At 40.3% G+C, this 26,544-nt stretch overlaps 1 protein-coding gene across 2 annotated transcripts in view; it reads left to right on the top strand.

The window, feature by feature from the left end:
* The window catches only part of HECW2 (HECT, C2 and WW domain containing E3 ubiquitin protein ligase 2), a 248,764-nt gene that overhangs the window by 130,556 nt on the left and 91,664 nt on the right, over positions 1 to 26,544 (top strand). For both annotated transcript variants that reach the window (XM_027767973.1, XM_027767974.1), the window contains exons 9-13: positions 621 to 716; positions 11,872 to 12,022; positions 12,724 to 12,827; positions 13,425 to 13,549; positions 25,624 to 25,809. In XM_027767973.1, coding sequence (XP_027623774.1) covers positions 621 to 716; positions 11,872 to 12,022; positions 12,724 to 12,827; positions 13,425 to 13,549; positions 25,624 to 25,809 — 662 coding nt within the window. The remainder of the gene's footprint in view (positions 1 to 620; positions 717 to 11,871; positions 12,023 to 12,723; positions 12,828 to 13,424; positions 13,550 to 25,623; positions 25,810 to 26,544) is intronic.

Here is a 26,544-nt window from a genome sequence, read left to right as displayed (position 1 = left end):
TCTGTCCTGAAAGCTGAGTACAACATGCACCGGTCTTCTCAGCTCCTCAGGAGCCTATGAGGATCGCAACTAGCAAGACCCTGTCTAATTTTTTTTTTTTAAGTCAAAGAGTAATTTTATATGCCGAAATGTTAGGTTGTCGGGAAAGTCCTGACATGTTTTTACACAGAAAAATATGTAATACCACCTAATTGCCTAGACTCAGCAATAGAGATGATTTTCCTGTTATGTAATTTATTTTCCTACCTAAATTAGCACCTTCTTTCCTTCTCCCTCCTTTGTTTTGCTTCCTCGTTATCTGTGGCTGCTACCTGACCTTAAGGCATTACTAGTGCATGACCAGGACAAGGCCAGGCTGGATGAGAGATGAGCAGGGGAAGAGCCAGGAAGGGTGAGGATGCACACAGAGGCCATTTCTCTCCGAGGACGCCCTCTTCTAAGCATTCACTTTCTGGTTTTCCTCTTCTTTCGTTTCTGGGTCTTTATACAGTAAATGAGATTTAAAAGAGAAAATCCTGAGACTCCACCTCAGGATTTATGTTAGTTTTCGTTAGTTTATGAAAACTGTTTTCATACAGAAATAAGACACACATATGGGGAACTGTGACCTTTAATCCTAGGTGCTCAAGCCAACGGCCACCAGCCACTGCGATCTCTACCTTCAGTGCGCCAGGACGTCAGCCGGTACCAGCGGGTGGACGAGGCTCTCCCGCCAAGTGAGAACCATTAACTAAAGGACCCACCTTTATTAGCGGGTGCAAGGTGACAGGTGGACACGGTTCATGGGTCTTCAGAAATAGAGACACGGGTTCTGGAGAGGAAGGAATCCGGGGCCTGTCCCTAGACATAGTAGGTGTAGTCTGGAAAGTGCGAGGCAATAACACCTTTCTGGCACTATTCCACTGAACTAAAGGGCAGCTGAGGAGAAAAGAAATACTGTACTGCCCATGGAGTAAGTATTGTAACAATAGAAGTAGATCCAGATATTTGGGGGAATTTTTAAAAATCATGCTTAACAGCAGCATGAATTTTCATTCAGTTAGTGAACAAATTAGTACAATCTTTTAGAAAAAAACTCATTGTAATATACTGCCTTTTTGTTCACTTATATTGTTTTAAATCATTAGTTCACAAGATTCTGATTTTTTTTCTTAGAGAAATGCATAGAAGTGTTACTAATTTCAGAAATTAGTCTACTTGTTATTTGGAGCATGGCAGTTATCTGGGGATTTGAAAGATAATGCATTTCTTTCACTTTCACAAAACACTTAGCACTTCAAGGAGAGATGGTGGAGGCTTAGGGATGCTGGGAAATAGTTGCATGATCTATATTCAAAGGTGTAAACGATACTCAAGGTCAGTCATCATTGGGACACGATTTAAGCTGTATTCAAATTTCTGAAATCTCTTAAAGTATTGTAAATTATAAAGCTCAGTAAATATTCCTCTTAAGAAAACACTGGAAAGCACACTTTTTGCCTTGTTACTTTCCATTCTTATTCATCCCCTTGCTTACCCATCTCCTATGTAATCACAGTGAGGGGCTGATGCCCTGGACCCTCAATTTAAAAATAGAGACATAGGGACCAGCAATTAGTGTAATGGCTATGTCGCTGGACTCCCATGTAGTCGACTGCAGTTTGAGTCCCAGGCCCAGTGGCTTAAACTCACGCTGGGCGCGTGTGCGTGCGTGCCCAAGATCCCAAGAGGAGAATGGAGGAGAAGGGATTGCTGCGTGGCCATCCTCCCAGGGGGATGATTTCTCGCTTTCTGTTTCTCTCTGTCTTTCTGGCGAGTGCATGTGCCCTATAGCAAAAACCTCTCCAAAAATATAAATAAATAAAAATAAACATAAGAAAATAAAAGTAGAGACATAAAGAGGGAGGGGAGGTGATGTGCTTGAAGAGCTAAACTGCTGAGGAGTTAGTTGTGGTGAGTGCTGATGAAAGAGCTGAGTGGCACTATGTAGTTTCACAATTTTGTCTTGATCCTTTTGAAATCCTGTTGTGCACAAATCCTTCCTTTGTGCATATATCTGAATAACTGAGGGCTGTTGCTCATAGGAAACAAGGATTTTAAGCAGCTTAAAACATAGACTGAAAGGATTAATTAACCATGTGTCATCTTAAGCAGGTGGAGGGGTGGGGAAGAAAAACTTCGTTACTGTTTACTTATGGAGAAAAGATTAGGGTCATTAAGGAAAAAAAAAATATTCCTGGAAGACATTTAGCTCTAACTAGAGAAAAATGAATTAGGGACATCAGGAGAGAATTCCAGAAGAGCTTTTATTTTCATGCATATGTGGATTAACAGACATTGCAGTTTCAGGAAGCTGGACAGAGGGCACAGCATTGCCTGAGTGCTTTAATACATGGCCTCCTCCTAGCCGCATTCAATTTGATCCAATTTTGTTGAACATAATTTTGATTTCTAGATTGTATTTAAAAAGGACAGGGATTTTCATGCTGAAATTATGACCAATATTTATATTGTCTCAACACATTTTTAAAGTATTTATTTATTTGTTATTATTATTTTTCAAAATTTCACCAGAGAGAGACTGGGAAAGTTAGAAAGTAAACTACCAGGTCTGGTACTCAAATGGCAGTCGGCCCTGTGGGAGTCCAGCACCTTAATCACCATGCCACCTGCCGGCCCCTCAACACATTTTTTTTAAACACTTGATATTGCACTTCACAGGTAGACTACATCTTCAAATTCCTTTTATAAGCCATTGGCTGTTCATTTTAATAAATTGATATGTTGATTAGTAAAAGCAATGTAGATTTAGGTTCTCAGGAAAGTCATGACATGTTTTTCTACCCAAAAATGCATCATAACTTTCCAGACAACCCAATGTCTTATTTAACAAGTAACTGATGAACAGTAGAAAAATTCTTAAGATGTTTTCTGTCTTATTCAGGAGTTTTCAGTGATGGGGGTGCTACACCCCCCCACCCATGGGGGGACATTTGAAGGATATAGGGTTTCTTTCTTTGTAAGAATGCTTGAAGGCTACTGGCATTTAGTGGGTGAAGACAAGATGCTAAACACCCTGCAATAGTGGGGCAGTCTAAGACAACAAAGAGTTGCTCCACTCAAAATTCAAACAGCTGAGAAACACTTTCCTGTACAATTTAATACTCAATAGATAATGTTTCTGGAAAAATGACCAAGATTATGGTATATTTTTTAAAAATCAGAATTGAAGATATATCCTCTAAAAATATGAAGTTAAATATACACACTCATGTTGTAAGACCAAGTAAATTGCAAATGTGAGGATTTATATCATCATCGGCAGATTACAAATTATGGTCTGAGCATTTCTGATTACCTTCGAACTCCGTCCCCATTCCCATGTGTGTCTTATTCTTTTGACAGTCTGTCCCATCACTGGACTACCCCTGCTATCTCCTTGTTGTCTGGCCAGCCCTACCTTGGCCAGTTCTCTGCCTTCCTTTCCTAACGGGGCAACTCTGCAGCCACCTCTGGCCATGCCTCTGACTTGCAGCTATGGCATCTGCGTTCCATGGAGTCTGGTGCCTTCCGAGGCTCCACTAAGGGAGGTCTGCATGGAATGGCAGATTGGGCCATCTCTTAATGACCGGGTTGAATTATTTTAAGGTTAACAGTTATGCTTTTTAAACACCATTAGTTACAATGACTTGAATTTGTGTAAATGCCTCACACTTCACAAAGTATTTTTACATCCTTTCCTTAATTTTATTTATTTATTTTTGTGTGTGCTCTAATCATTTTGTGAGGTAGATCAAGCAGGTCTTATCTGTAATTTATAGACTTGTGCATTGAGGTCAGCTAATTTGATTCTTTTTTTTTTTTTTTTTGAGAGTTTTTTGCTACAGGGTGTGTGCACTCGCCAGGAAGACAGAGAGAGACAGAGAGACAGAAAGCGAGAAATCACCCCCAAGGGGGGATGGCCATGCTGCAATCCCTTCTCCTCCGTTCTCCTCTCGGGATCCTGGGCACACACGCACATGCGCCTGGTGTGAGTTTAAGCCACCAGGTCTGGTATTCGAACTGCGGTCTACTACATGGGAGTCCAGTGACACAGCCATTACACTAACTGCTGGTCCCAGCTAATCTGATTCTTTTAATTCAGAGATAACTAAAGTCCAGATAAATTGGCTTGTTTAAGATCCCATACTAGTAAAAGTCAAGGCAATTTCAAACAAACCATCTCCTTCTGATCTAAGATTATAAGGACAGGAACTGTTGTATGGGTGTAAATTCTGAATGTTTGGTTAGAGGCAGCGGGCTGGCTTATGTTGTGGTATGTTATTTATTGGGTGCCAGCATCACTAGAAATCAGAAGGGCTTGGGCTTTCACTGAAACAGTAGTGCTTGAGATCAGACCTAGACCCAGGCAGGTTCAAAAAGTGCTCAACTTTTTCTTCTTCTCCTTCTTCTCTTTTCTTTTTCTCTTATTCTCTCTTCTTCTCCTCCTCCCTCTCTGTCCTCGTTCTTTTCCTTTTCCTTTCCTTCTCTTTCTTCTTCTTTTTTTTTCTTTTCTTCTTCTTTTTTTATTCTTCTTCCTCCTTCTTCTCCTCCTCCTCCTCCCTTGGCGGTGTATCTTCTGGGGATCACTAGTGGTGCTGGCAGCTAGAGGCTGCCCAGGGCTAAAGAGTACTAGATTAGCACCATAACAAATCTTGGTCTTTTTAGCAATAAAATAAGTGAGGGGAAAAAAAAAGTTTGGCCCAGCTCTTTCTGAAAACTGTTTTATTTTTTTTCTTTTATTAATGACAATGCAATTGTGACTTACCCATTGTTACACTGAAGACGATATGAAATTGTTGCTTGAGTGTTTTTCCCCCTACAGGGTAGATTTTCTAGTAGTAAGAATAGATTTAGGATGAACTGACTATATAAGTGAACTCTGCAAGAATCCCAGAATGGTTACAATATTGTCATACTCATAGACTATTTGGCATGGGTTCAAATAAGTAGATCTAGAAAAATATTGGGAAACATTAGTCTATTTTTAAAGTTATCATCTTTTATTTGTTACAGGGCACATGTGCTTGCTAGAGAGAAACAGAGAGAGATTAAGGAGGTGGTGAGAAATAACCCCCTGCCCTCTGCCCAGCAGGCCACGCCACAATCCCTTCTCCTCCATTCTCTTATCACACATGTACATGTGCTCGGAATGTCTTTTAGGCCACCAGTTCCAGGACTCAAACTGCAAAGCCAACTTTATGGAATCTAGTCCCTTAACCACCATGTCACCTACTGGTCCCCATTTATCTTTTTTTTTTTTTTTTTTTGTGGGTGTTTTTTTTTTTTTTTTTTTTTTTTTTTTTTTTTTTGCTGTAATGCGTGTGTGCCCCCTGAACCCCCCGTTCCCCTCCTGGTCCCCATTTTTTTTTTTTTTTTTTTTTTTGGTGGATGTATACTTTCATTAATAAAACATTCCTTTTAAACAAACAGGCAGTAAATCTGAAAAGTGCAATGAATTTTAGCTTAGGGTCTCTACTGTGTTTAAGGCTAAGAGCTCTTATTCTCTAGACCTTAAAATTTAGTTTTGAGGGGAAAATGGTAAGTTTAATCTAAAAATCTACTTGTTTTGTAAGTACAGATTTTTTTTAAAAAGATTTATTTAATTTTATTTATTTTTATTATTATTTAATTTGTCATAGGGCTGTGTGCTTACCAGAGACAGACAGTGAGAAGAAGAGGGAGGGGGGAAGAGAGAAAGACAGCGAGTGAGAAAACCATACTCCATGTCTGGGACTCCAAGCATGGTTGATTATGTGGGAGTTAGTGTTCCAACCATCATGCCACCTGCTGCTCCAGAAAATCTGTGTTTTTAAAATTGAAGATTAAGGTGTTAATGTGAACGGAAGAACCCCCTTTCCCCACATATTGATTTGCAACTGCTTAAATCTTTTAAACTTTTTACTCAAATGAAATATTGCAGAAAAGAACGCATTCGACTCACCAAATTCTAACAGAACACACCTGTGCAACCTGCACCGTATCACTACCACCCTAGAATTCACCTTTGTACCCCCTTCCAACTACTAACCCCATTCAGCTACATTTAACACGCTTTTCTTCATATGAATAGAATCCTACTTCCTTGAGTGTTAAAATAAGGAAAACAAAATATTTTAAATGCTGCCATTTGTCATCTACCACAAAGCTTATATTTTTCCTTGAAAGTACCTTTAATTCATTATAACTTTATCATCTTATTGTTTTAGTGAAGATACCCATTTTGGTTATTACATTTTAAAATTTTAGTTTGCTATTGGGTACATGTACTGAGCAGAAAGAAACAGAGAGAGTGAGAGCAAGAGAGACAGAAAGGGAGTGAGAGCAAGAGAGACAGAAAGGCTATTTGCCACCGCAGGGGAAATAGCCATGCCACAACCCCTTCTCCTCTATCATTCTCTCAGGATTTTGGGAATGCACACACAATCGCCCAGCATGTTTTTTAAGCCACTGTGTCCCGGACTCAACCATGTCGTTGGCCACACGAGATCCAGCTACCTTAACCTCTGTGCCACTTGTGAGCTCCAGTTATGATAATTTTTTATAGTAGCTATATAAATGTACTTTATTTTACTAAATGCAATGATACCAATTCAAGCCCTTACCCACAGTCCCCTCCCCCTTGATTCTCAAAGACATTCAAATCTGGCTTCCCCAGATGCATTGACCTTCCCAATCTCAAATTAATTGAGATATATTAATATTTCAGCTGATCATCAGCTCAGTGGTCCAGTGGAGACCAAGGTCTAGTTTGAAGGGAGTGGGGAAGTGGGTGCTGAGATGAACAGAGGAACTCTGCCCCCTTTCTACATATCTTGATTCTAAAAACTGCAAACTTCCGAGACCATGTTTTTTCTGCCTTCCTCTGTGCCCTGCCTAGGGTCATGTTGTGACACTGCTCTTGAACTAGTTTTACAGGCTTTCTAATTCTCTGACTTCCCTTCCTGCCGGACTATTTAAAGGGACCTACTTATGTTTCAATCTTAGGACAATGAAGATCCCACAGCTCCTAACTCATTTTGGTTAGAGATTTATAGGCTAATATTTAGTTTCCTGTGAGCTCATACTTCATGACCTCTGGGAAATCTAGCATTTGCTCCATGGCTTTGTCAAGCAAATTGCTGTCTTCAAGTCAGTAATTCTTTCAGGGTTTCTCACTGTGTCTAGAACTTACATGAGATGTTTGTTTAAAAGGAAGATAACTGATTCCTAACATGAGATAGTCTGATTTCTGAAGACCTGGCGTGTGTTCTAGGAATCTACATTGTGTCAATCCTCAAGATGATTCTGGTATGTGTTGTCAGAGTCCCGCTTGCTTTCAGAAATGTTTCTCCAGTTTTCAAACTCTGTGACTGCTGTGAAACTATGCAAATGCAATCATAGGTGGTTGGCGCTACTGCAGCTAAAGTGCCCCTCCACACAGGGCCCCCAAATCTCTGGCTTTATAAGGTTTAATTCATTGAAGTGTAGTTTGGATGTTGGAGGCTAGACTACGATGTTGCCAAGTTGTTACTAAGTCTTTACTGAACCTAATATAACAAAATGAGTATCATTTTGTAGATTCATAAACTTTTGGAATTGGAAGGAACTTTAACAAATGTTTAATTCTATTCTGAGATTTTTTTTAAATCACAGAATATAAAGGTATAGTGATTTTTTTTTTTGAGAGATTTTCACTGTAGGGCGCGTGTGCTTGCCAGACAGACAGAGAGAGACATAGAGACAGAAAGCGAGAAATCACCCCCCAGGAGGGATGGTCACGCCGCAATCCCTTCTCCTCCATTCTCCTCTCGGGATCTTGGGCACGCACGCACACACACCCGGCGTGAGTTTTAAGCCACTGGGTCCGGGACACAAACCGCGGTCGACTACGTGGGAGTCCAGCGACATAGCCATTACGCTAACTGCTGGTTCCCAAGGTATAGTGATTTTTTGAAGGTTATGAAACAAAGGTATGACAAGCCACAGCCAGAAGCCAAGCCTTCTACTCCCATTTCATACGATAACTTGCCCTCCCCATACATCGCTCTCAGTCTCACTACACCCCAGTTATGCACCTTATTTTATGATGTGGCAAGATAAGGAAGTAGATGTTAAGAATCTGCTCTTCCAACTCTGCCTAGCAGATTTTAGCATCGTCTCTCTGAAAGAAAAGTTGATGTTGTGAAATAAATTTTCATCTGCTTTCTTATCTCAAAACCAAGCTGACATACAAGATGTCAAAGCAGGCCAACACATAGCCTAGTGGCAAAGGAGGCTGGATCCCATGTGGCCAAATGCGTGGTCCAAGTCCTGCACCTGGTACCTTGAGAAACATGTCGGGCATGCTTGCATGTATGCCCAAAATTTCAGAAGGAAAGAGAAATGGAGAAAGGATTGTGATGTGACCATTTGCCATGAGGTGTGCTTTTTCACTTAGCTCTCTCTCTCTCTGTCTCTAGTGAGTCCATCAAAAACAAACAAACAAACTACAGCAACAACAAACAAACAAACAAAAAACACAATGTCAGAGCAATTGTATTCTTGAAAGTAACTTGGTGGACATGAAAGAGACCGAATCTTCCTACAGGCGCCTCTAGTGCCTTGCCCGGATAGAAGAGTCTTGACCACTTGTGTAGGAGTGGATGGGTAGCAGCATAAGTCTCTCTCAATCCAACACCAATCACCCTCTTGGAATCTACAGTATAGAATTTTTACATTGTAGGAACTTATGTAGCAATTTCAATGGGAAGATAACATGCATTCAGCATCCCATGTGCTCAGAAAGCAAATTTTCGTTTCTCGTGTGCTGATTCTTTCTACTACCCAGGGAAGTATATTTACTGAAGAACAAAGTAGAGTTACTCCTGACATTTGTGTGAGGTGGATACAAGAGTCACTTATTTTATGTTTGTTTTCATGTCATTTTACATCAGTTGTCCATTTATTACACACTGTGAGCAGGCCCAGTGGTGAATGTATTTGGGATCCTCTTCCTGACCTCCTCATTTTGCTACTCATGTAACCCTCAAGCAGCCCACATACCCATCTCATGTGGTAAATTCTTTATGTGGTTCCAGGAAAAAGTTCCCACTTTGAAGATATGTGCATATGTTTATACATGCATACACATATATGTAAACTTTCTTTCATTGGGAAATGGAAAGTATGTAACAATGTGTTTTCTTTTCTGCCTACACTGCCAGCAAACTTAGAGCCAAATTTTAGTAATCATCTTATCTTGGGAGCTTGGCAGCATCTACTCTTTCTGCTTCCTTTGGTTAGTGGCTGTTCTTTTTTCAGCCCTAATTGCCCTATTCTTCTTTTTTTTTTTTTTGGAGAGATTTTCACTGTCGGGCGCGTGCGCTCGCCAGACAGACAGAGAGAGACATAGAGACAGAAAGCGAGAAATCACCCCCCCAGGGGGGATGGTCACGCCGCAATCGCTTCTCCTCCATTCTCCTCTCGGGATCCTGGGCACGCACGCACACGCGCCCGGCGTGAGTTTTAAGCCACCGGGTCCGGGACGCGAACCACGGTCGACTACGTGGGAGTCCAGCAACATAGCCATTACGCTAACTGCTGGTTCCCCCTATTCTTCATTTTTAAAGTAGGGAGCTACTGTAAACATTCTTGGGGGAAGGACTGGCCATTTGTTTCCATGTGTATGTGTATGGAAACATACGTGTATGTTTCCATTGGTCTGCGGTATAGTATGTGCTTAAATTATCCTGGCTCTTATGAGAAAGAATGAGATGGGAGTGATTGGTTCCCAAAGTCCTTGAGATGGGAAAGCTCACAAGGATCAGAACAAAACAATGATTAGATCAAAGAGTTTGGAAAGCAGTTCTTGAAGATGTTTTAACGTACTTGTTTGTCAGCGTATCACAGGTTGAGCAGGAGGACTTAAGGAAATGTCCAATTGATGGGAATTGTAGCTGTGCCCAAATTCAGATTTGGCAGGCTGATTCACCGTGTGAGTGTGTGTTACTTTGGAGTGTATGGCATTGAGATGTTTGCTGTGTGTGTGGTACTTTTTCTCAGCTCAATTTTTTCTTTCTGTTGCCATTTGTCATAAACTACAACGTGCTGAGAGCAACAAAACATACCTTTCCATTCCCAGTTGAGGCAATGGCTCTCAATGCTGGTCTGGTCCAGACTAGGATCTACCGTGTAGGTCTTTTCACCTCTAAGACTTTGTTAGGCAACTTCTGTGTTTACTTCAGAGACAACACCTGGTCAGGATAAATTCCTTCCTCCTGGTCTCTAGGACTAGACCCATGGTGGCTGCTGGCTAGCCACATGATCTTGTGGAGAGTGTTCAGATCCTTGAACTGCTAGGAGAAAAGTGCCTATTCATTTCAATAAATAATTTACACAAAAATGTGGAAGTATAAAGAACTTTCCTGTTTAAAGAGTAGATTTCTGCATTTTCTGTGTAAATTGATTTTCTCAATTGCAATAAGTTTCAAAAATTTGCCTCTTAAAAAGATTAACTCATTTTCTATGGATTGTAATAATGAGGCGACCTTTTAGAGAATCAGAGGAACTGGCCCTAAGGACAGACTGCTTTCTGTTTTTACTGAACATGCTCTTATATATTCGTACATGGAAATTAAAGCAATTAATTAGATTGCTTAAACATAAAATTAAATAACATTTAAAAACATCATATTTATTTGGAGTTGGAAGCAAGAAACTGCCCTTGCTCTGAAAATGAAATGTATTTATCTTTGCTAAAGTACAAATAGAAATTTGTAGATTTGTCTTCAAGAGTTCATAGAAAATGCATAATTATGAAAAACTATGCATGGATTTTAAAAAAAATCATACCCAAATAACCTTGTATTTTCATTTTCCACAAACTTTTTTTTTTTTGGAGAGGTTTTTGCTATAGGGCGTGTGTGCTCGCCAGACAGACAGAGAGAGACAGAGAGACAGAAAGCGAGAAATCACCCCCCAGGGGGGATGGTCATGCTGCAATCTCTTCTCCTCCATTCTCCTTTCAGGATCTTGGGCACAAAACACAGACGCGCACGGGGTGAGTTTTAAGCCACCGGGTCTGGGACATGAACCGCAGTCGACTACGTGAGAGTTCAGCGACATAGCCATTACACTAACTGCTGGTCCCGACAAACTTTTTTTTTTTTTTTGGAGAGTTTTTTTTTTGCTATAGGGTGCATGCACTCACCAGAAAGACAGAGAGAGAGAGATAACGACCTTGGGCACGTACGCACACATGCCTGGCGTGAGTTTAAGCCACTGGGTCTGGGACTCGAACCGCAGTCAACTACATGGGAGTCCAGCAACATAGCCATTACACTAATTGCTGGTCCCTCCATGAACTTTCTGAAGCCCCCTCATAATAGTACTCATTGATCAATAGCCTAGCACTGATTAGTTACTTTTCTTGTGAAGACTAAATTTGCGTGTAAATATGCATGTGGAAATTTTCAACTCTGTATCTTTCATTCAAGCCAAAAACAATGGAGAACAATCAAGTTTGCGTATTTAAAAATAAGTAGCAATTCTGATGTGAATATCTAAAGTATTATAACAACTCCATATATTTTTAAAACACTGGTGCTTATATATGAAGGGCAGACATTGTGGGCAGATTTGGAAAGATTTGGCACATTTAGGAGTTCATTAAGAGACTGATATTGAACACACCGATAGGCTTAGTAACCGGTCATAGTAGGTACTGGAGTGGACTGGGGAGAAGTGCCAGATTATGCAGTGAGGGATATGTTATTAGTCCCAGATTGTAGCTTGTCAGAGAAAGAAAACACATGCTGGACTTAATGAACCACATTAATGACTTGTATTCTTCCTCCTAATCCCTCTTGGTGCCTCACTTGGTGCCTCATTTAGACTGGGAGGCACGTATTGACAGCCACGGCAGAATCTTCTATGTGGACCACGTAAACAGAACCACGACGTGGCAGCGGCCAACAGCTCCACCAGCCCCACAGGTGCTGCAGAGATCTAACTCCATACAGCAAATGGAGCAGCTGAACCGGCGGTGAGGATGGGTATTTTGGCTACTACTGGTCTATTTTGTGGTTGGGTTAATTTTGGCGTGTGACGAGTAGAAGACATTGTTGTCTCTTTCATCTTCAGGTGTCCTGTCATTAAGGTGTAGCTGTTACCTCTTTCAATGCATAGATTTCATTCGATTTCTCTTGGTTAAAAAATAATAGTAGTTCATACACATCTAGTTTAGAAAGTAGAGAGGAAATAGATAAAATGACCCCTTTAATCAATTCAAAGGCATTGATTTTTTTAATAAAGCAGGACATATACATTTATAATTCGAATCCAAATACCTTTTCTGATCTCTAGAATCCTTGTTCTTGATGCATCTTTATTATCAACTGAAGCTTTTTAAGTCAGCTATTCTTTTTCCAAGAATTAATTGGTATAAGACATAAAATTGTTCTTCTTTTGTAACAGAATAGGAATTAAGCTTTCTTTGCATAAGGGTTGCAGAATTTTTTACACTAAATTTTTATTAATTTCTCAGAAGAATATTCCACAGATGATGGACAGAGGAAATTTAATGTAATGTAGTTATTTAAACAACAGATGGCCCAGAAGATCAGGGAATGGGGGTTTGAGGAAGAAACAACTGATGCTGAGAAGACAGGACTTCTAGGCTTTGTGGGACAGTTGAGGCCCACCTTTTAGAGGCTGTTGGATATAACTCTAGGCTCATGATTTTAGATATCAGAGTATCCGCAGAACCATGACTAACGAGAGGCCTGAGGAAAATACCAATGCTATTGATGGGGCAGGGGAGGATGCAGACTTTCAACAAGCCAGTGCAGGTAAGAGCCTTGGGGTTTATTTGTTTATGTAATCTCATGAAAGTAGAAAAGAAATAAGCAAAGAATCCCAAGAAGTGAGGCTTTCTTTTTAGAGAACTTTTGATTTTCAAATAGATCTGGTAATTCAACTCAAAAAATAGTTTTTACCAGAAACTTCTCTAATTCTCAATTTTTTATTAGTACTAAAAAAAGAATCACAAAAGCAAATATTTAGTTGTGAGAAAAGTCATGACACCTTTTTGCATAGAAAAATACGTCACGACTTTTCCGACAACCCAATAGAATATAAATTACTTCAATCTCTGGATCTGTAGGATAGTGGAAAAAGAATCTGATTATTGTAAAAAAAAAAAAATCCGAGGATACAGTAACATGTTAGTAGTGACTAGAAATATCATTCAGTTTCATTTGAGTGAAATTAAGAACAGCTGGATTTTGTAGATGTATTTATAATAAGAAAGAAATATTAGGGGAATTTAAATAACAGCAAACGATATAATTATTCTTTGGTTCTTCTAAAATGTAGACTGAAGTGAATAGACATTCCCAGCATATACAGAGATTTCCCTGAAAGCCTTTGTGGTCTGTCCTGTGTAGATTTCCGTCGGGAGAATGTCCTGCCCCACTCTACCTCCAGATCCAGGCTCACGTTGCTGTTACAGTCTCCCCCTGTGAAGTTCCTCATCAGCCCAGAGTTCTTCACCGTGCTGCATTCTAACCCTGTGAGTAGCAAGTCTGAAAGAACAGGATGGAAAAAACAACAGGCCCAAGAAAAGTATCTTTGTTCATATAATAACAGTGAGAATGATCATAGCAAATGTTTTCTGAGCACTTGACGTAGTCCAACTCTGTGTTAAACATATATCCTTCGACCCACTTATCAAACACACTTAGCCCTTTAGGCTACTGGAACAAAAATCCCTTAAAATAGATTTTTTATAAATAACAGAAATTTATTTCTCACCGTTTGGGAGGCTGGAAAGTCCACAGTCAAGGTGCCAATGGACTCCATGTCTGATGAGTGCCTGTTTCCTGGTTTACAGATGGTGCCTTCTTGCTGTGTCCTCACATGGCAGAAGAGATGGGGGAGGGTCTCTGGGGCCTCTTTCATAAAGGCATGAATTCCTTCCATGAGGAAGTCATCCTCATGACCTAGTCACCTCATCCATCACCTTCTACCATGCTTCTTAATGACATCATTTTAGTGATTAGGTTTCACCATGTGAATTCTGGGGAACACAGTCAGATAATAGAGAATTAATCCACAGTCTCTGAGGGCCAAGAGTTTAGCTTGCTGAAGTTATCGATTGGAAGAGAGTTACATTGGTTATGTGTGGAGTGACTTGAAAGGAGGAAAACATTGGCCAGAGAAGTTCTGGGTATAATCCATTCATCATGGCATGAATTGGTTGGAGCCTAGACCAGAAGATAAGGAAATAGAAAAGGATCAGCCTGAACAGAATCATAGGCAAAGAGTTGGCGATATTTGGTGAGTAAATAGAAAGGAAACTGAAGAAAATGACCCTGAGTGTTGCTAGTAATATATAAATAATGAACAACAGTACATAATTAATAATAATAGGAAAGTTAGGATGAGGGACTTCTTAAAGGCACAGAAGGAGAACATATTGAATTTAACAAAACAGATAATATACTTTAGGAAAAAAAAAATCAAAACAGAGTAGACCCTAGGGCAAAACAGAAGACAGGAGTTGTCAGTGAGGTAATTAGTATGTACATATTTATTGACATTAACATATTTCTGTCTTACATCATTAGCTTTGCTTTTTAAATGTAAGCACCTGCCTGGCTTTAAATCATCATTATCTCCTGGTTTACAGAATTAACTTGGAACAGAGAAGATTTGGGAGGAGAGTGAGCAATATGTATGCTAGCTGCCCTCATGTATCACACAGAAGCAGTTAGAGTTACTGTGCTTTGAATTTAGCAAGTTTGTGGATTCCCTGTTTTGTACCGGACACTAAGCTAAGTCCTAGGGATACAAAGATGACAGCAAGAATGGACCCTGGAATCCTGGACTTGAAAACACATGACAATGCCATGGTCAGAGTTATGAGCACAATGATGGAAGACTATAGAAGATGCTAGGCTTGGGACCAGTAGTTGGCATAATGGCTATGTCTCTGGACTCCCATGCAGTCAACCGCGGTTCGAGTCCTGGACCTGGTGGCTTAAACTCACGCCGGGCGCATGTGCATGCATGCCCAAGATCCTGAGAGGAGAAAGGAGGAGAAGGGATTGCGGCATGGCCATCCCCCTGGGTGGTGATTTCTCACTTTCTGTCTCTGTCTTTCTGGTGAAGAATACACATGCCCTATAGCAACCCCCACCACCCCCCCAAAAAAAAGAAGATGCTAGGCTGGAGTGAGTGATTAATCCAAGGGAAAGCAAGTGGAAGGAACCATAGACAGGTTTGCATTTGGGATGGGTTTTAAAGACTGCCTAGGAGCTTGCCCTAGAAACAAGACAGACAAAAGCACTCTAGGTAGAAGGAACAGCAAAACAAGAGATTCATGAAGCTGCAGGGCTGTCTTGATCTTACTGCAAAAGAACTGAAACTGTATTGAGTGTAGTAGTTTGGTATTGTGGTGTACTGAGAGTGCGGAACACTAGCAAAAGTAAGATTTAAGCCTGGATTGTACGGTAGTATCCATGGTAAGCACACACGTGTGTGCGTGTTTACATATGTATATTATAACTTTTACTGATAGTACACAATTTACAAATTAAAGTAAAATATATACTGAATGCTTTTGATGATTTTTGCCACTCTTATATCAGAAGCCAACCTACTGTGGTAATTGATGAACAAGTGTAATTTCAACAGGAATGTTTTTGTTTATGGTGAGTAAGACAACAGTGAAGCAAGGGAGACATATGTCATAACTTTACTCTTGTGGGTGAGGTGAGGTCAGCCTCTTTTTGGTTGTGCAAGATGATAGTTTTTTATTTGTTTTGTTGGGGTTTTTTTTAGAGAAATTTTTGCTATAGGGCACATGTGTTCACCAGAGAGATAGAGAGAGACAAAAGACCGAAAGCGAGAAATCACCCCCCAGGAGGTATGGCCACACCACAGTCCCTTCTCTCCATTCTCCTCTTGGGCTTTTGGGCACACACGCACACACACAGCCTGAGTTTCATGCCTCCAGGTCTGAAACTGAAACCACAGTCGGCCATGTGGGAGTCCAGCGACGTAACCATTGCGCCCTCTGCTGGTTCCAATAATAGTTTAATACTGGACTTAAATTTTTTCAGTGTATACTCTTCACAATGTAGCAACACAATTTGAAGTTTAATTTGTACTATTTGCATTTTAGTTTCTCCATCAATTTAAGTCTAGATGTAAAGACTACAAAAAGGCAGAGATATTTTTTCTGTAAAGGGTCAGGCCAAGACAACATGTAAACAAATGGGCCTAGCTATGTTCCCATGAAACTCTACAAACACAGCTAGCCAACCGATGGGCCCATAATTTTCTTTCAAATGCCTTATCTAAACAGTCCAAAAAACAATAAATCAAGCTCTTACTTGCATTTACAGTTTCTGTAATGTTAACACTCCCTCCCACTGTGATCAATTTCAAGCTAGCAATGGCATTGTTAAGCACCAGGTTCTAACTTTTTTGTACACATTGCCTTGTTTTTGTTTTTGTTTTTGTTTTTAGAGCTTTTTGCCTTAGGGTGCATGTACTTATGTACTTGCCAGAGAGAGAGACAGTGAGAGGGAAAGAAGTGAGAAATCACCTCCCAGGAGGTATGACTATGCTTCATTCCCTTCTCTTCCTCTCTCCTGGGATCTTGGGCACACACGCACAAGTGCCTGGTATGAGTTTCAAGCCACCAGGTCTGGGACATAAACAGTGAGTGGTCAGCCATGTGGGAGTTCAGTGATGTAACTGCTATGCCCTCTGATGACTTCTACACACTGCGTTCTTGGGCACAAGTTCCTCAGCACTGCAGTATTTAACTAGAGGCTGTATTAACAGTCACTGGGTTTGGGATAAGGCTGTGGTTTTTAAACATAGGTTTCTTGGAGATTTTGGTTCAATAGGTCTGGAGTGGGTCTCAAGAGTCTGCATTTTAAGGTCCCTTAAGTGATTCTAATGCAACTAGACTGTGGTCTGTAATTTGGGAACCCCATAGAGTAAAGAGATGTCACATTAAATGATCTCACTGCAATTTTCACAACTCTAATTTATCTGGACTTTTGACAGCTATAATTTGTTCTAACAGTGTGAAAATGCTGAACAACTTTTAGGGTTTCTTACTTATTTTGTTTTTATGTTTTTGTTGTCATCTTTCCCTTTTCTTTGGCATGATTTTAAAATTTCTTTTACTGGACAGTCCATCTTGATTTAATATTGTTAATAAATTATTTTATTTTAAAAGTTTGCTGTAAGGAATATATACTCAGCAGAGAGAGAGAGAGAAAGAGAAGGGGAAAGTGAGAAAGCACCCCTCAAGGGGATCTCCATACGGCAATCCCTTCTCTTCCATTCTCCTCTTGGGACTTTGGGCACGCATGCACACATGCCCGACATGTTTTTCATTCTGCAAGGTCTGGGACTCGAACTGCACAGTCAACCATATAGGGTCCAGCACCTTAAGCATCACACCACTGGCAGGCCCAATTTTAAAGTGTTCTTTCTAAACCATTTTAGTTTTTTTCTTCTTCCTAAATGAACTCTATTCCTACTGTCCAAAGAGATGATCCATGTTCATGTCTCTGAGATCTAAATTCTATTGGTTTAGGAAGTCTTATTTTTCTGACTTGTTTATGGCAGAAATTAAAATAGCTGAATTTTACAGGTAAGGGTCTCAAGATATTAATTAATGGGGATAAGTTAGACAAGTTTTATAAATGGCATTACTTGCCAGAACCTTTTTTCCTTAGATAGGCAGAAAATGTTATAAAACAGTTTTCTCAGTCTTTCTGTTGTAAGTTTTATTTTCTTGTTTTGCTTGAATTGTTTATGATACATAACTATTTCAGTAGATTCTATGTTTGTTTTTGTTTTGTTTGGTTGGTTGGTTTGCAGGAGGGTACATGTTCTGCTAGAGAAAGACAGAGGGAGAGAGAGAGAAAAAAAAATGAGAAGGCACCCTAGAAAAGGACCTGGTCATGTCACAATCACCTTCTTTTCCATTCTCCTCCCAGGATTTGGGGCATGCATGCATGAGTGCCCAGTGTGTTTCTCTAGCCGCTGGGTCTAGGACTCAACTGCACAGTTGGTCATGTGGGACCCAGCCACTTTAACCACTGTGCTGCTGGCGGGACTCTCGATTCTTTGTTTATATTATTAAAAATGTTCAACATCCAGAAAGATGAATTTAAAAGCTTTCCCAATTCTCTCTTTTATGATTTGAAGATAATTGGTTTATATTTTCTTAATAGTCATAAAAATAGTATCATGAAGAAATAATTTACCTAATAATCGTTTTTGAAAATAACAAAATTGGGCAAATATGTAGTTGTCTTAACTCTAAATGAAAACTTGAGAAACAAAAAATTTTTTATTTTTTTTTAAATTTTTGCATATGGTTTCTTTCAGATATATTCTGCTGCCATCTGCTGGTTGTGATCAGCTTTCTCCCAAAATTGCACAATAAACTATTTTTCCTAACACAACTTAGTTATTAGTGCTATATCTATAGTTATGTCTATAAAAGGTAGTATGCCTGTGTTTAATTAATGTCATACATTAATTAATAAATATATTTAATTACAGTTAGGCGAATAATGTTTCTAATATCGTGCCAAATAATTAGTATGACTTTTTAAAATTTTTATACATTTAATCACTATACATCATTTTGCTTGTAAGTTGAATTTATCCAACACGAATACACTTCATACCAGTCCAATAGAGGACACTAAACACATTATCATCAACCAGTAATAACCCACTTCTGTGTCCCATAAATGTCCTGCCTTTCTCTTTTTCTCCTTAATTTCCTTCCTCATACTCTCCCCCTTTCTCCACTCTCCTCCCATAATGTGTCTAGAATCTATAACCATTTCAATGCTTCTATGTCCTCTAACTTCTCAGTTTCCACCATAGAGTGTAGACAGTCAGTGTATGTTAAGTGGAGAGATACAATGTCTCTCTTTCATAGCCTGGCTTGCTTCAGTCAGCAGCAAATCTTCCTTATTCATCCACTTTCTATCAGATGCCAGGGCCTTATTGTTTTTTATGGCTAGGTAGTATTTCATAGGGTATACGTGCCACACTTTTCCAATCCATTCATCTGTTCATGGACATTTGAGTTGGTTCCATGTCTTAGCAATTGTGAATAATGCTGCAATAAACATATTATGGCTTTTAATGAACTTTAGAAATGAATTAATTCCATCTTCTAAATCTTTAGTACTTAATAACAAAAACTATTTTTCTAAAATTTATAAATATATTCTTAAAAATCAGGAATTTCTGCTATTGTAAAATAGATGAATCAAAAATTTATAGTAAGTTCTGTTCTATTTAAATTTGTTTCCATTTTACTGCCCCTCCTTTTTTAATGAAAATTTAGCGAGTGCATGCACTTGCCAGAGAGACAGAGAGAGAAAAGGGCAAGTGAGAAAACATCCTCCCATGGGGGATGATCACTCTGCAATCACTTTTCCTCCATTTCTCCATATAGGGCTTTGGGCACATGTGTACACATGTCCAGCGTGTCTCTCAAGCTGCCGGTCCAGGATTGGAACTCATAGTTGGCCATGTGAAATTCAGCTGCCTTAACCACCTTACTATCAGCTTGCCCCATTTTATGTCGTAACACAGAATAATATAAAATCTTTTTTTTTCTCTTTTTTTGGAGAGGTTTTTGCTATAGGGTGCGTGTGCTCGCCAGACAGACAGAGAGAGACAGAGAGATAGAAAGTGAGAAATCGCCTCCCAGGAGGGGTGGTCACACCGCAATCCCTTCTCCTCCATTCTCCTCTTGGGATCTTGGGCATGCGTCTGGCATGAGTTTAAGCCACCGGGTCCAGGACTCGAACCACGGTCAACTACGTGGGAGTCCAGCGACATAGCCATTAACGCTAACTGCTGGTCCCAGAATAATATAAAATCTTTTACAATTAAAAATATTGTAAATGCAGACAACATAAGATGGAATTATTCCCATATCCCAGCAGACATCTTATGAAAAGAGTGGTTTTTGATTTTGTTTATAATCAGTTTGTTTAGCAAATAATGTATACAAGTGCTCAAATCTGTTCCCTGGTGAATATGAGAAATATTTGCTACAGATTCATTGATGCCTGAAACTAGAATGCCTATTCTTGATGAAAGACCTCTGAAATACGAGAGATTCTGTTCATCAGTTATTGTACTTAAATGTATTATTGAAAAGGACAGAATTTGGCGAAATTAGGACTGGGCCAGATATAGATGACATTTGGTTACCGTAACAAAAATCTGCCAAAAAATCAAAATTGCTTGATTATTATTTACATTGCGATTGATAAGAACCGAATATTTATGTATATTTTTTCTTATTCTGGTGCCAAATAGCAATGGCATTCCCCTCAATTTGTCTCAGTATTTGTCACTTTCACAACCTCACTTAACCACACAAAATACAGTTAAGCTCAAAAGAATGTTATTTAATAAAATTCCACTACAGAGGTTCAGTTGATCATTCATTTAGCCATAGAGTGTTTATTTCTTGCTAGGAAGAGAGAGACAATGAAGAAGGAGGCTGGAAAAGTAGTTTTATAATAGAGAAGCAGTAACTAAAATGGAAATTTTAAGTCACATCAAAAGAACACAAAACTGTTTCATTTGTAAATCCTTTCTAAGGGGGCTCTATCTATTAATAATCGCTAACTCCCCTAACTAGTTGTTAGTATAAATGAATAGCCTCCCAGGTGAAATCATTCTCTATATTATTATGAGATTATGCTATGAAATAAGTTCCACTTTTGTTTCAGGTAAAAAGTGAGATCTGTTTACCACCTCTTCTTATGAAATGAACCAACAGACACAATGAGGGATCCTTGCCTAGAGGGAGGACAAAGATGCCTCTTGTAGCCCAAAGATTAGTCAATATCATGAAGACTGCACTCTTTCAGTGTAATACCACTTTTCAGTGTTTCTTGACTCTTTGGATCAGTTCCATTATTAGCTCTGCTGGTTCTATCAATATGTTTCTTTTCACCACTGTTGTAACTTTTGTTTTTCCAACTCTACTTTCTGCCTCCAGTGAACCAATGTCCTACAATTTTCCTTCTCTATCCTTGTGAGTGGTCAGACCTTGCTCATCTCTCTATGCCCTAAGTTTTACCACAGGCTGTAGCATATAATCAATGAAAGGTTAGGAGACCACTTTTTCAAAGTGGGATGCTGGTCTAAGATCTCCCGAAACTAAAAATAGAAAACAATGTTACTGCTATCATTTATGTTACAACATAAATATGATAGGTGTGATCACCTATGTATTACTTATAGCTTGCATTTTTATCATTTTTTTTTTACATCTTCAAAACATCCTTTGTTCCATTGGATTTGAATTTTAAATGCCCATGAAGAAGGCAAGACATTCAGAGCCTGTAGTAGTAGTGCAATGGTAATGCAACTAGACCCACATAGAAAAGGTTCTAGATTCACATCCCAGGACCTCCCTGAGAACACCAAGTAGACATGCATGTACCTGAGATTCAGGCCGGCTGAGACCAGGTGTGGATCCAAGCATGTGGACCCTGTCAGGAGTGCCTGTCACTCTTTCTCTCTCTGCGTTGGAATAAATTAATAAATAAGTAATTAAAAAAATGAATCCCTATGAAAAAAGTCTTTATTTAAAATCTTGAAGAGGAAGGAAACAGGACAGTTATTATATCATCCTACAGTTGAGAAAATTGAGGCAGAGACAGATTAAGTGGCTCTCTTTGCCTCTGTCTGTGAGTAACAAAGCTGTGACTAGAAGCCACACTGTAGTTTGGTATGAACTGGAATGTAAGCATTCTTTCTGAATTCTCTATGTATCTATGTATATGAATATACATACATAAGCTGCAAGGGGACTTCAACAGTTCATGGAAAAATGGAATTAAAGTATGTATTTATTGGGACCAGCAGATGGCATAATGGTTACGTCACTGGACTCCCACATAGTTGACCACGGTTTGGGTCCTAGACCCGACGGCTTGAAACTCATGTCAGTCATGTCTGTGTGTGGGGTGTGTGTGTGTGTGTGTGTGTGTGTGTGTGTGTATGCCCAAGATTCTGAGAGAAGTATGAAGGAGAAGGGATTGCGGTATGGCCATCCCCCCAGGGAGTTGGAGGTGTGTGATTTCTCTCTTTCTGTCTCTGTCTCTCCGTGAGCACATATGCCCTGTAGGAAAAATCTCTCTCTCTAAAAAAAGTATGTATTTATTTTCATACAAACAAATTTGAAATCTATACATAGTTTTTAAAATAATATACATTTTTATAAACGTTCGATGACTCCTTGTATATATACTACATATGTATGCATAGATACACTATAGTATGTATATTTTATATGCTACAAACATAGCTATATAAACACACACTTTTTTGTTGTTGTTATTGCTATAGGGTGTGTGCACTTGCCAGAGAGAGAGAAATCACTTCCTGGGGAGGGGGTGACCATGCCACAATCCCTTCTCCATTCTCTTCTCAGGATTTTGGGCACACACATGCCCATGCCTGGTGTGTTTTTCAGGCCTCTGGTCCAGTACGGAAGCCACACAGTTGGCTATGTGGGATCCAGCCATGGATCCACCATGCCACCTGGCTGGTCCAACACATGGCATTTTTAATAAACCTATGTATATGCATATTTATTCAGAAATAGTTTCTTCATGGAAGCAGAGCAGTCTGGAGGTATGTTCCTATTTGCTTTAATGGTTTACATAGACCCTTATAATCACATGCATAATATTCGGACATGAAAACTCTACAGTTCTAAATGTTGTTCACTAGTTGCTAATTTTTTCATGCACTTAATTTACTTTGGTAAATGGTTTTTGCAGAGATAAGTCAAACTTGGCACTATATTACATTTCAGTGAGTGGAAAGGAGGAAGATGAAAGGACATAATTAATTATAAGACCAACTTTACGATTCCTGTGCCTTAAAAACTTTCCAACCCCAGGGAAATACTTTGAGTCTATGGCCAGAATGGGTACCTTAACCTAATTACCACTACTTTTTGTCCTAATGAAGTTCTGCCTTTTTTCTTAAACAGAATGAGGAGCATTCTGGTACTCTAGATAAGGAATCAGGGTGTGTCCTATTTACTTATTTCATGGGAGAGGGGATAAGTGAAAGGGACTTCTAACTATTTAGAACAGCAGTTAGTGTAATGATTTATCCAACAGGATTATTCCACAATAATTTGTTCTCAAGGAGACTCAGAAGGGAGTGCGACTTGAAAGCTCCTTACCATTGCCACACAAACTAGTGTGATCTCAGGCTTCTAAGCTCACAATGTCTTGGGTGAAAATGTATCAGCAACAGGGAGCCAAATGCAGAAAACAGACGCCTTGCTGATTATATTTAAAACTCCACAGTCAGGTCAGCCACGGGGTAAGCTATTTGTTAGCTGCAGTTTGTCTCTGACCACCTCTGACTTCTTTTATGAGTCTTCTTCTCTGCTTTCATGGTATCACTTTCTTATTCTCTCATGTTGTCTAATTGCCCAGAGCCCCTGCTCTGGCCTGCCTGCTCTGGCACACCTCTGTGCTCTGAACTACGCAACTACCACAGCCGTCAAAACCTCCTCTCATTTAGGAGGTTGAAATAGGACCGTGAAGTGCTTTATACTCATCTGTACAGGACACTAAGATTTGAGGAAGGTTCAGTGTGGTTTTCTTTTTACCTTCCTTCCCCCGTCATTGTCCCATTGTTTTGATAGGGAGTAAGTATTTTGACACAAAGTTAAAAGGTTAGTTAATCAGAATAGTTTAGGTTATATTTCAGTAACAGTGACCAACAAATCTTAGTGGCTTAAGCTAACCAAGGCTTATTTCTCATTTCAATCCAGGTCGTCTGGTTCTCTAGTTATTGCAGTCACTCAGGGGCCCAGGAACCCAGCCTGGAGAGTAGCCATCATTTCAAACATTGCTAGTTGCTGTTCTTTCTGTGCCAAAGAGAAGAAAGCTTTAGAGGGACTCACATGGCCAATAGATGCTTTGACCTGGCCATGGTGCTGGACTCTCACTTGGTCAACCACCCGGACCTGGTGGTTTGAAAATCATGCCAGGTGGGAACCAGTAGTTAGCATAATGGCTATGTCGCTGGACTCCCATGTAGTCGACTGTGGTTCGAGTCCCGGACCCGGTGACTTAAACTCAAGCGGGACGCATGTGCGTGCGTGCCCAAGATACAGAGAGGAGAATGGAGTAGAAGGGATTGTGGCATGGCCGTCCCCCCGGGGAGTGATTTCTCACTTTCTGTCTCTCTGTCTGTCTCTGTCTTCCTGGTAAGTGCACGTGCCCTATAGCAAAAACCTCTTCAAGAAAAAAAATCTTGCCAGGTGCATGTGTGTGTATCCAAAATCTTGAGAAGAGAATGGAAAAGAAGGGATTGCAGTGTGGCCATCTCCCCTGGGTTGATGGAGGGCGGGTGGGGGTGATTTCTCACTTTCTGTCTCTCTCTTTCTTTCTGGCAAGGGCATATGTTCTATAGCAAACATTTCTCAAAAAAAAAAGAAATTATGGGAACCAGCAGTTAGCATAATGGCTATGTCGCTGGACTCCCATGTAGCGACCGTGGTTTGCGTCCCAGACCTGGTGGCTTAAAACTCACGCCAGGCGCGTGTGTGTGCATGCCCAAGATCCCGAGAGGAGAATGGAGGAGAAGGGATGCAGCGTGACCATCCCCCCCCGGGGGGTGATTTCTCGCTTTCTGTCTCTATGTCTCTCTCTGTCTGCCTGGCGAGCGCACGTGCCCTATAGCGAAAACCTCTCCCAAAAATAAATAAATAAATAAATAAAAATAAAAAAAGGAAAGAAGAAATTATGAGATGAAACCCTGAGTCTATCGTGGTGTCAACTGAATAGGACTCTCAGTGGGAGCAACTTATCATTGTGTGTATTTCTCATATTCAAATATATGATAAACATTTCTCCACACAACATGGCCCTAAATGTATGCCAACTGCACCATCTGGCACTAACCCAGAGACCCAGTGATCTCAGCCAATGCCATAGGAAAAACTGGCTGTGTCAGAACTCACTGTGAGGAAGCAGATGGTGTAATTTTGACTGTGTACTTTTTACCTAAAACCAACTTTAGGACCTAATGTCCCATGTGGGACGCGAGTCTATAGCATTCTTGTTCTTTAGAAAAACAGACTGTGGAGACTGATTTACTTTTTTTTTTTTGGGAGAGATTTTCACTGTAGGGCGCGTGTGCTCGCCAGACAGACAGACAGAGACATAGAGACAGAAAGCGAGAAATCACCCCCCAGGGGGGATGGTCACGCCGCAATCCCTTCTCCTCCATTCTCCTCTCAAAATCTTGGGCACGCACGCACACGCGCCCAGCGTGAGTTTTAAGCCACCGGGTCCGGGACACGAACCACGATCGACTACGTGGGAGTCCAGCGACATAGCCATTACGCTAACTGCTGGTTCCCGAGACTGATTTACTTTTGTATTTTACTTTTTAGTAATATGTCTGCTATTTCCATATGTGAGTCTAGAGTTACCTTGTGGCCATATTTTATATACCTATTAGAAGAATAGATATACCCATGTGTAGTATTAATGGTGCTTTTGCATGGTTCTTCATCCTTTTCTGCAGAGTGCCTACCGCATGTTTACAAACAACACGTGTTTGAAGCACATGATCACCAAAGTCCGGCGGGACACCCACCACTTTGAACGCTACCAGCATAACCGGGACCTTGTGGGATTCCTCAACATGTTTGCAAACAAACAGCTGGAGCTGCCGAGGGGCTGGGAGATGAAACATGACCATCAGGGCAAGGTAACATGAGGGAGTCGCCGTAGGGACCTGCCAAGTGACTGGGCTGCTTGTGGCTTTGGCACTTGGCTCTATCCTTCAGGTGAGGACCGAAGATCCTTTGTGAGGTGAAACATTCCTTCCCCTGGTCCAAGTAAGATCTGAACAAGGAGGTTGTTTGTTACTACAAACAGTTACTACACTATTCTGAAGTGTGCATCTGGAGCAGAGAGGTATGGAGTTTCCCTGGATATTCTTCTACCTGCCATCTCTTGCCATTTTCTGTTGATTAGAGAAAATATTTTTTAAGCAACGACACTTCTTTTCCCCTACTCACACAACATGCTGAGTAGATGTTTGAATTAAAGGTTTCTGTATTGTTTGGAGAAGATGGCTAGGAGTCACTAAGCAAGCAACCTCCAAGGTGTGTCCATGAAGCTGTCCAGATTTGGGTCTCAATCTTGTTGGATCAGAACCTCAATTTTGTTGGCACATGAAACAAGATTCATTGGTTAATATAGCACGAGAAATATGTAATTGTGGGACCAGCAGTTAGCGTAATAGCTATGTCGCTGGACTCCCACGTAGTTGACCGCGGTTCGAGTTCTGGACCTGGCAGCTTAAACTCACGCCAGGTGCATGTGCATGCGTGCCCAAGATCCAGAGAGGAGAATGGAGGAAAAGGGATTGTGGCATGACCATCTCCCCGGGGGGTGATTTCTCACTTTCTGTCTCTCTGTCTCTCTCTGTCTTTCTGGC

This window comes from Tupaia chinensis, unplaced genomic scaffold (genome assembly GCF_000334495.1).
Source record: "Tupaia chinensis unplaced genomic scaffold, TupChi_1.0 Scaffold145082_1, whole genome shotgun sequence".
In the NCBI taxonomy this organism is placed as follows: domain Eukaryota; kingdom Metazoa; phylum Chordata; class Mammalia; order Scandentia; family Tupaiidae; genus Tupaia; species Tupaia belangeri.
Note: the sequence above shows the minus strand (reverse complement) of the source record. Positions and strands in the feature narration are given on the sequence as shown.